Source organism: Salvelinus alpinus, chromosome 22 (genome assembly GCF_045679555.1).
Source record: "Salvelinus alpinus chromosome 22, SLU_Salpinus.1, whole genome shotgun sequence".
Classification (NCBI taxonomy): domain Eukaryota; kingdom Metazoa; phylum Chordata; class Actinopteri; order Salmoniformes; family Salmonidae; genus Salvelinus; species Salvelinus alpinus.
In genome coordinates this window covers 20,321,572-20,331,925 of record NC_092107.1, presented here as the reverse complement: position 1 = coordinate 20,331,925, position 10,354 = coordinate 20,321,572, and the positions used below count along the sequence as shown (strand labels likewise).

The following is a 10,354-nucleotide window of genomic DNA, read 5'->3' as shown; positions in this document are numbered from 1 at the left end:
CAGGTGAATGGCATTGGTCTAATAGATACGAAATTCAACAATCGTTTATTAAGGGATATTTTCTACAGGAAGTCTATTCCCTTTGCGATATTTTGTTGGGCTTCATCGTTTGATGTAAACTGGCGCAGTGCTTGGCTCACTCCACACAAATGTATGGTGACCAATAAAGTAAAGGACATCTCCTTTAAGATTATCCATAGATTCTATCCGTGTAATAGCTTGTAATAGCTTCTAAATATATACCTGATATTACCAGTGAATGCAGTTTTTGTGAACTAGAAACGGAATCTATTGAACACTTATTCTTTCATTGTTTATATAATGAAGTGTTCTGGACTGATGTAAAACTATATCTTTGCCCCAAATTGCATACAACCATTGAAATTTCTACGTTTGACATATTGTTTTACTACACGGATTCCTCAGTTGAACGTATGTCATAATCTCTTTATTTTATTAGGAAAATGTTTCATACACAAATCAAAAATTATGAAGAAAAAGCCCCTTTTCATATTTTTTTTATCTGATTTGGAAACCTATTTACAGTCTTTAAAACGTATACAAAACAAAATGTCAAAAAAAATGTATTCGCTATATGTCTGTATTTGAATTGATATAATGTGGATTAGTTGTATTTAAAAAAATATTTTTCTCATTTCTTTGTGGAATCCCTCTGGCTGTTATGTTTATGTTTTGCATGTTACTGTTAATAAAAAAATAAAAAAATAAATGTCTCCAAAAAAGAACGACAATTTATGGCAGTAGATTGAAGGGTTACACTGCACTCATGTGGTGAAAATATGTTACTTCAAAAAAACGCTACGGAATTTACGTCACAAACGGAGCAGTCTCCTGTAAACATGGCGTCCGTAACCACAGGTGAGTGACATAAAAGGGCCCAGATGACGTGGAAGATCGCTTAAAAAGACTCAAAAACATATTTTCCCCCCAATTATTATTAGGATACTGAGTAAAGATGTAACTTTTATTTTGTTCGGAATGTAGGGATACCATTTTCTGTATGTCTACCTAGCTAACATGGTGTGTACGGACACAAGTCAAGTGCCGACTAGAATGTAGCTAACGTTAGCCGGTTAGCTATTCAAAATTGCTCGTGTATCATTGTTTGTAGTTACATTTTTTACCACGAACATACGTGGGACTGGTTACTAGCTTATCATTGGCGCCACCGTGTTGACTGATATGTACGAAGTTGTAGCTAATCTAGCTAACGTGAACCAACATTTTCATTCACATTAACTAGCTAAATTGGCTAGCAAGTCAACTAGTAGCTAGATTGCTAGCCAACAGCCACACACTAAACGGTAGCTTGCTGCAGGGGAGGGTAGGTCGCTAGTATAACAACTACCGAAAGTTCGCCTTGTGAAAATTGTGAAAATTGTCATACGTTTCGTAGAGGCCATCGTGACATTAAACCTAGACTGAGAACGGTTGGTTAACTAGTTTAGTTAGGAAGTTATTGTATGTGTTCGAGACAAGTAGCCCACACACTGCAACCAGGGCCCTTTAGCTAATGTTGGGACTGACTTTAGCTGCCTGTTGTCTCCCTCTATTTAGCTAAACAGACACCCTCAGATTAATTAACAAATATTTTATTGTGCCTGATACTGTAAAATGAAGTCCTTTACACCTCACGGACTTGCTTTTGACGGCAAAAGTATTGTTCTGGGGGAAACACTGGCAATATCAAATGTGTCTATGAACCCCAGTGGAATTTCGCTCACCATAAGAAGCTCCATCATGGTTTTATAAATAACACCCAGCTGGCCAGTCAGCATGCCTGTCCTGTCCCCAGGGTTTCCATTTGGTATTTTCCATTGGATCTCACTGTAAATGGATCTAGCCTAATCAGATGGCTTTGAGTTTTAGCTTTGAAGGTCAATAAGTTTGATGGCTTTTAGTATTGCCATTGAAAACTAAGTTTTAAGATAATCATTTTTGTAATGTAGCTCTTAAAAGTTAAGACATAGGGTGTTTGTTTTCATCAGCTACTTGAACTGTTTTTGGACACCCCTCTTTGTCTTTTCAGCCACCTCGGAGTGGATCCAGTTCTTCAAGGATGCTGGGATCCCTGCTGGTCTGGCTGTCAACTATGCCCTTTCTTTTGTGGACAACAGGTAATAAAGGCCATCTTAACTCCTTGGCCTGGAACAGTTCACCGCAAAATGAAAGATTGTCTGACCTTTTCATTTGATTATTGGTATCTAAGGTACTAAGAGAAGTGTTTTTCAGTTTTGTTTTCGTTGAAGACATTCTTGAGTTTACTAGCAATTATAAATATTTGGGTCTTTTTCTTGATGAACATATTACTGTTCTATTCAGGAACATCTGCCCTGGCCGACTCAGCAAGTAGAGGTCTTGGAGGAGTTATAGGGAAAACAATAACACTCAAAGATATTGGTTTTTCTACGTATTCCAAACTGTATCAGACATGCGTGTGTCCTGTTCTGGACTATTCAGCCGGGGTTTGCGACTATACTTGCAATAACTGGGGATATGGGCTGGGAACCCTGTGAGGTGAGATGGGAGGCATGTATGGTGACACTTTGGAATAGACTGTTGGAAATGACAACTGCCAGAATAGCTAGTAAAGTCGTTCTATGGGATCTATCCATAGGGGGAGCCTGGGCAACTGAAATGTCCAACTTTTTTCAAGAGTCTGACTGTGAACGTCTGTACGAAAACCAAATGAAGGGAGACATAGATATGATTTTTTTTAAACTGTTGATGCAATATGAAAAAAAATGGCTGGAGTTGATGAATCATAAACCCAAATTGAGAACCTTTTGTTTTTATAAGGGTGAATTTGTGTGTGAGATATATTATGTATAACCTACCTAAAAGCAAGAGATCGCTATGTGCACAGGTAAGATCAGGGATATTGCCCCTGTGTATTGAAACAGGTCGGTATTGTGGTGAAATGGAAGAGGAAAGACTATGTAACTATTGTGACCTCGAAGAAAGAAACTAATTTGATCCTCTATTGCCCTTTCTACCACGATATACGCTTGCTCTTATTCCAGAAGCCCACCAGATATACCAAGGAATTATGTGGCTGAGTGATGAGGGGAAATTGAAAATGTTTTTTGTTCATTGTGTATTTCCTTTTGCGGAATATTTAAATAAAGTTTGGAATAAAAGAAAAAAGGCTACCTATAATTAAATTGTAAAAAAATATATATTTAGCTTCTATGTGGTTATTAATGGTGTGTGTATATAGATTGTGTATAGACATGTCTTCCATATGAATCTTCTCATTGTGCCAGACCGGGTTCAAGTGACTTCTGTTTCTTTCCCCCACTTTTTTTTCTGTATTTATTTATCTGTATATGTTATGTATATATGTATGTATATTTTACTGCTCTAGGGATGTAATTTACTATTATGTATTGATTTGTACCGTTTCTTTCTTCTCTTTATGCGATGCGCAATGCAGAGAACACCGGAAGAAGAATGATAATTTAATTACCATAGTGAATTATTGTAATGTTTGTTTGTGTCAAATAATCACATAAGGAATGGGTTGGCAATTGGCGATTTGACACGAAAATAAAATGTCATTAATTCGGTAATCAGTCATGAATCATTTCCATTGGTTTCGAGAGAAGAAAATCTCATCCATTCTTTTATTAGTAGGATTTAAATATTTATCTCGCTCTTCCCCCCTCTCGCTCTCTCTCTGCAGGATCCAGAAGACCATGCTGATGGACCTCACTAAGGAGATCATGATGGACCTGGGCATCACTGTCATCGGTGACATTATTGCCATCCTCAAACACGCCAAACAGGTCTACCGACAGGTAAGGAGAAGGCTTGTGTAGAGCATGCTCTTATTCAGAGCCACTGGAAATGCCTTGAAGATCCACCAGTCTATTGCGATCGACAGGTTGGTAGACCACCGGTCTAGAGAAATGATGGGCTGAAAGATACAATCACTTCCTGTTGCATCATTCATTTTAAAGAGCTTTTGGCACATCCTGGGAGCACTTCCTCCAATGCAGCACTACAGCTCATGCGAGAGAGATGGTGCTTTGCCAAAATACTTGCTGTTTTTAATGCAGGTTTGACAGTAGTTACTCCAGTGCTGCCTCTCTCCCACCTCCTCTTCCCCTTTCCAGGACATGTGCAAAATGGCCACACAGGCCATAACCTCAGGACAGTCCAGCGTTCAGACCGAACTCCGAAGAACTGCCAACACCCGTGAGTGTTTTTAATTCAAATCAATGAACCGTTATGAATGTCATACCGGTGATTTGCCTTTTATGTAGAGCTTTTCTCAAAGGATTTAACACTGTATAATGATAAGTCACCCCTTCCACTACCAATGAGTAGTAGCACCCATTTGGGTAATGGCGGGAGTCATTCTATGCCAGAATTCTCACCATATGTTTATAATCCTCTGCAGCCGCCACACGTATGATTGCCAACGCCTTGAGCCACGACTCACCGCCAACCACACCAGCCCATCACCCTGACAACCGGGCAATCTCTGTGACCGTGTCGAACAAACAGGCCAAGAGTGGCAAAGCAGGTAGCTACCCCCTGTTCCACTCTCTGTGTGGACTGGCCTTCTCTCTTCTCTCTCTCTCCATCTGCTGTATCACGAGGCGAAAGCTCCCTAGCGTAGATGTGTCACACTGACTCTCTCCGTCTCCCTTTTTTCTTCTCTACCCCCCCCCCCCTCATCCTTTCTCTCTTTTTCCCAGTGCTGAGCCGGCCTGCTGACGAGGGGAACGGTCTGCCGGCGAAGCGTCGCCGCGTGACTGCAGAGATGGAAGGCAAGTACATCATCAACATGCCCAAAGGCACCACGGCACGCACCGCCCGAATCCTGGCCCAGCAGGCCAAGAAAGGTAGGGCCTCACCTTCTGGCCAGGGTGAACCAAGGATACTAATCATTCAACCTCCTTTAATTCTCATCCCACTAATATTATGGACTGCCGCATCTAAAGGAAATGGGTCTTGGAATGTCTTTATCTCTTACCATGATAAAGATGACCCCTATCCCTAACTAGAACCCACCATCCCACTCTTTCTGTGTGTGTTTCTTAAAATGTCTGTGTGTGACAGTATATTTCTCATTATAACTCTCTCTTACCCATAAAAAGGGAACAAGCGGATGTCTGTGTTTGAGCGACTGGGAGCCGAGTCCAAAGCAGATACCACCACGGGCTGCAGCAAGGTGAGCCCTCTCTTTTGACACGTTACATGTGTGTCTATGTGAGTGACGTTGAGTGTTAGTCAGGGCATGGCCGTTCTGCTCTCATGGCCCGTCTCTCTCCAGGCCACGGGTGTGTTCAGTCGTCTGGGCCGAGCAGACGGAGCGGAGGAGGAGCCGGGAACAGCAGGAAGGGCTGATGTAGACGGAGCAGAGGAGGAGGAGGAGGAGGAGGATGATAGTGATGGAGAGGGTTCGGTCCTACAGTACGCTGGCGTCCTAAAGCGACTCCCTCCCTCCCAGAAGAAAGAGCCTGTGGCCCCCAAGCTGGCCCCCACCACCCTCCGCCGCCTAGGAGTGAAGTTCAAACTCCCCCCTACTGACTCTCCCTCCTCCTCTTCCTCCCCCGATGGCCTCCCCCCTGCCAAGCTCAGTGTGCTTCAGAGACTGGGTAAACCAAATGCCTCCCCACCGCCCGCCGACACCCAGGACAGCCGGGTGACCAGCACCAGAAATAAGGCCCGGCCAGGCCTGGCCCTGGCCAGCCCTAAGGTCAGCAGCAGCACCAGGGCTGGAGGAGGGGAGAGTTTTGGGGCTCAGATGGACGTAGGGTCAGTCAATGTCTTTAAGAGACTGGGCAGCAAGAGGACCTAACGCATATCAGGCCATGTCTAGACCTATACCTTTTCATTATTTTTATTTAGCATCCATCCGGAAGGCTAGTTATTGTGACGTGTTGGTAACATCACATAGACAGCTAGCCTGGGTACCAATCTGTTTGTGCTAACATTCCCCTCCCTGTCATGTTATGTTTATTATATGACACAGAGTACAAGGGGTGGAATGTTAGCACAAAACAGGTCTGTATTTTAGGCTTACGGAGAGCTGCTTCTAGGAGGAGTTGGCTCAGTGATAAAAAGGGATTGTGGGAATGCAGGATGTAATGTTCACCGTATCACCTCAGCACTCACCTCCACCGGGCTGTGACTACCGGGTACAGGAGAAGTACAGTCCACTTAAGACGGTCATGCTGTAACTCTAGTCCTAGAATGGACAACAGCAACAGGCAAACAACACATAAAGCAACCTCTTAACCCACAAGCAAGAGCATCTCATCGGCCTCATTTTTATATGAACTGTATTTGTAGAAAAGTGTAGACTCATATTGCTGTGAAGGCTCCACCACCACATTGAACCTCTGGTTGTGTACAACGATCTGCTTGAAAGCCAAGATATTCAGAGTTGTCTGTTCACAGAATAGGAAGTTACCCACCATTGACCTGTATGTAGATGTTATCGTGAGTTTTTTTTTCAGGGCTTATTCAGTACATTGCAGATAGAAATGTAACGTATAGAGCTGACATGATGGTTTTATTGACTAACAAAGAATCATGTTAGTTCTGCACCATACATTTCTATCTATACTGAACAAAAATATATACGCAACATGCAACAATTTCAATGATTTTACTAAGTTATAGTTCATATAAGGAAATCAGTCAATTTATATAAATTCATTAGTCCCTAATCTATGGATTTCACATGACTGGGCAGGGGCGCAGCCATGGGTGGGCCTGGGAGGGCATAGGCCGACCCACTGGGGTGCCAGGCATAGCCAATCAGAATTCGTTTTTCACCACAAAAGGGCTTTATTACAGACAGAAATTCTCCTTAGTTTCATCAGCTGTCCGGGTGGCTGGTCTCAGACGATCCAGCAGGTGAAAATGCCAGATGTAGAGGTCAAGGGCTGGCATGATTACACGCGGTTTGTAAGGCCGGTTGGACGTACTGCCAAATTCTCTCAAATGACGGAGGCGGCTTATTGTAGATTATCTGGCAACAGCTCTGGTGGACATTCCTGTAGTCAGCGTGCCAATCGCACACTCTCTAAAAACTTGAGACATTTGTGGCATTGTGTTGTGTGACAAAGCTGCACATTTTAGTGGCCTTTTATTGTCCCCAGCACAAGGTACACCTGTGTAATGATCATGCTGTTTAATCAGCTTCTTGATATGCCACACCTGTCAGGTGGATGGATGATCTTGGCAAAGGAGAAATGCTCACTAACAGGGATGTAAACAAATTTGTGCAGAACATTTTAGAGAAATAGTTTTGAGTATGGAACATTTCTGAAACATGGGACCAACACAAGTTGTGTTTATATTTTTGCTCAGTATACATGTTGTGTAATGTTGTGCTTTCCTGAATAACACCCTGGTTTGCCATTATTCCGCATGGTACAGGAACTGATATGTAAATGTCCCCTTGATATTGATACAATACTTAGCAGGTGTTCACCCAACTTTCTTTAAAAAAAAATGTTTTTATTGAACTTCACCAGAACTTTGCTACACTGTATATAGATTTAGAAAATCATGACAAGAAAAAAACAACATCCAAGGTTTTAAGATGTAATGGAACAAGGCACCATGCCTTGAGAAAGTGATCTTGAACATAAACAAGAAAATGGCGGAAAAAGTCTTGCCTGATTTATTTCCCCTCCCTCTTTGAGCCAGCTACTTCAAGAAGCCGTCCCGTCCTCCAGGATCTCAGTCCAACAGTGTGCTCTTGTACTTTGACCATGCTCTTTTAATGAGAGACCCTGTCATTGAAATTGCAAGTGAGAGACCACAGTCAATATTTGGCTTCCCGGGGGAATAGACATTGAGCTGATAATTTATCTATTGATGAGTTCAATAATATGTTGTCTGAATGAGTGGTGTATGTTTGTCTGGGAGTGTTATGTGTGTTAGGGGGGTGAGTCAGTGAGCTCTCCATGTTGTCAGTATTACCGCCCTGGGGATGGGTGTCTTAGCCCCCAACCTCCCCCCTCACACAGAAACAAGAGACAAAATCAGGCAGGAGCACAGCTGGTACCACTAACAAGGCTTTGACAGTGACCGACCGAGAGGAGGGATGGTGCGAGTGTGACAGCCTGTCCACTCTTCTCCCGCTCATTGTTTCAGACAGACAATACATGGAAGAGAGAGAATTCTCATAGACCTTCACTTCGTGTGCCGGTGTCTTTTTAGACTTCAGTGCAGCTTTTGACATTATCGATCATAGTCTGCTGCTGGAAATACGTATGTGTTTTGGCTTTACACCCCCTGCTATAATGTGGATAAAGAGTTACTTGTCTAACAGAACATAGAGTGTTCTTTAATGGAAGCCTTTAAAACATAATCCAGGTAGAAGCAGGAATTCCCCAGCGTAGTTGTATAGGCCCCTTGCTTTTTTCAATCTTTACTAACAACATGCCACTGGCTTTGAGTAAGGCCAGTGTGTCTACAGTGGCTTGCGAAAGTATTCACCCCCTTGACATTTTTCCTATTTTGTTGCCTTACAACCTGGAAATAAAATATATTTTTGGGGGGGGTTTGTATCATTTGATTTACACAACATGCCTACAACTTTGAAGATGCAAAATATTTTTTATTGTGAAACAAGAATAATAAAACTTGAGCGTGCGTAACTATTCACTCCCCCAAAGTCAATACTTTGTAGAGTCACCTTTTGCAGCAATTACAGCTGCAAGTCTCTTGGGGTATGTCTCTAAGCTTGGCACATCTAGTCACTGGGAATTTTGCCCATTCAAGGCAAAACTGCTCCAGCGCCTTCAAGTTGGATGGGTTCTGCTGGTGTACAGAAATATTTAAGTCATACCACAGATTCTCAATTGGATGGAGGTCTGGGCTTTGACTAGGCCATTCCAAGACATTTAAATGTTTCCCCTTAAACCACTCAAGTGTTGCTTTAGCAGTATGCTTAGGGTCATTGTCCTGCTGGAAGGTGAACCTCCTATCCCAGTCTCAAATCTCTGGAAGACTGAAACAGGTTTCCCTCAAGAATTTGCCTGTATTTAGCGCCATCCAACATTCCTTCAATTCTGACCAGTTTCCCAGTCCCTGCCGATGAAAAACATCACCACAGCATGATGCTGCCACCACCATGCTTCACTGTGGGGATGGTTTTCTTGGGGTGATGGGAGGTGTCGGGTTTGCGCCAGACATAGTGTTTTCCTTGATGGCCAAAAAGCTCAATTTTTTGTCTCATGTGACCAGAGTACCTTCTTCCATATGTTTGGGGAGTCTCCCAAATGTCTTTTGGCAAGCACCAAACATGTTTGCTTATATATTTTTTGGGGCCACTCTTCCGTAAAGCCCAGCTCTGTGGAGTGTACGGCTTAAAGTGGTCCTAAGGACAGATACTCCAATCTCCGCTGTGGAGCTTTGCAGCTCCTTCAGGGTTATCTTTGGTCTGTTTGTTGCCTCTGATGAATGCCCTCCTTGCCTGGTCTGTGAGTTTTGGTGGGCGGCCCTCTCGTGGCAGGTTTGTTGTTGTGTCATATTCTTTCCATTTTTAAATAATGGATTTAATGGTGCTCCGTGGGATGTGCAAAGTTTCGGATATTTTTTTATAACCCAACCCTGATCTGTACTTCTCCACAACTTTGTCCCTGACCTGTTTGGAGAGCTCCTTGGTCTTCATAGTACTGCTTCCTTGGTGGTGCCCCTTGCTTGGTGGTGCCCCTTGCTTAGTGGTGTTGCAGACTCTGGGGCCTTTCAGAACAGGTGTATATATATGCTGAGATCATGTGACACTTAGATTGCACACAGGTGGACTTTAACTAATAATGTGACTTCTGAAGGTAACTGTTTGCACCAGATCTTATTTAGGGGCTTCATAGCAAAGGGGGTGAATCCATATGCACGCACCAGTTCTTTTTTTCATTTCACTTCACCAATTTTTCACTTTTGTGTATGTCCATTACATGAAATCCAAATACATCCAATGAAATTACAGGTTGTAATGCATCAAAATAGGAAAAACGCCAAGGGGGTGAATAGTTTTGCAAGGCACTGCATGTATGCGGATGACTCAACACTACACGTAACTGAAATTAATGAAACACTGAACAAAGAGCTGCAGTTAGTTTCGGAATGCGTAGCAAGGAATAAGTTAAGTTATTTCCAAAACTAAAAGCATTATATTTGGAACAAATCATTCACTTAACCCCAACTACATTTCGTAATGAATAATGTGGAAATTGAGCAAGTTGAGGTGACTAAACTGCTTGGAGTAACCCTGGATTGTAAACTGTCATGGTCAAAACATATTGATACAACAGTAGCTAAGATGGGGAGAAGTCCGTCCATAATAAAGTGCTGCTTTGCT

The 10,354-nt window shown here is 42.7% G+C and overlaps 1 protein-coding gene across 2 annotated transcripts; it reads left to right on the top strand.

Annotated features, from left to right (window-relative positions):
* The first annotated feature begins 798 nt into the window (after positions 1-798).
* Positions 799-8,654, top strand: LOC139549240 (uncharacterized protein C19orf47 homolog). Of its 2 annotated transcripts, none has more exons than XM_071359482.1 (8): positions 799-879; positions 2,051-2,138; positions 3,707-3,821; positions 4,140-4,221; positions 4,427-4,552; positions 4,728-4,799; positions 5,130-5,203; positions 5,306-8,654. In XM_071359482.1, exons 1-8 carry the CDS (start codon positions 801-803, stop codon positions 5,831-5,833), a joined length of 1,164 nt encoding a protein of 387 aa, XP_071215583.1. In that variant the 5' UTR covers positions 799-800; the 3' UTR covers positions 5,834-8,654. The 2 variants fall into 2 exon arrangements, with proteins under 2 accessions (XP_071215583.1, XP_071215582.1); XM_071359481.1 differs by having other exon boundaries at positions 4,728-4,874.
* The last annotated feature ends 1,700 nt before the right edge of the window (positions 8,655-10,354 follow it).

Bases quoted from the DNA above. Each gene is read 5' to 3' on its own strand.
- LOC139549240 (XM_071359481.1), top strand. From the start codon at position 801: ATGTTACTTCAAAAAAACGCTACGGAATTTACGTCACAAACGGAGCAG. The intron at 3,822-4,139 runs GTAAGGAGAAGG...TCCCCTTTCCAG, and splicing joins CCAAACAGGTCTACCGACAG to GACATGTGCAAAATGGCCAC. The intron at 4,553-4,727 runs GTAGCTACCCCC...TCTTTTTCCCAG, and splicing joins GGCCAAGAGTGGCAAAGCAG to TGCTGAGCCGGCCTGCTGAC.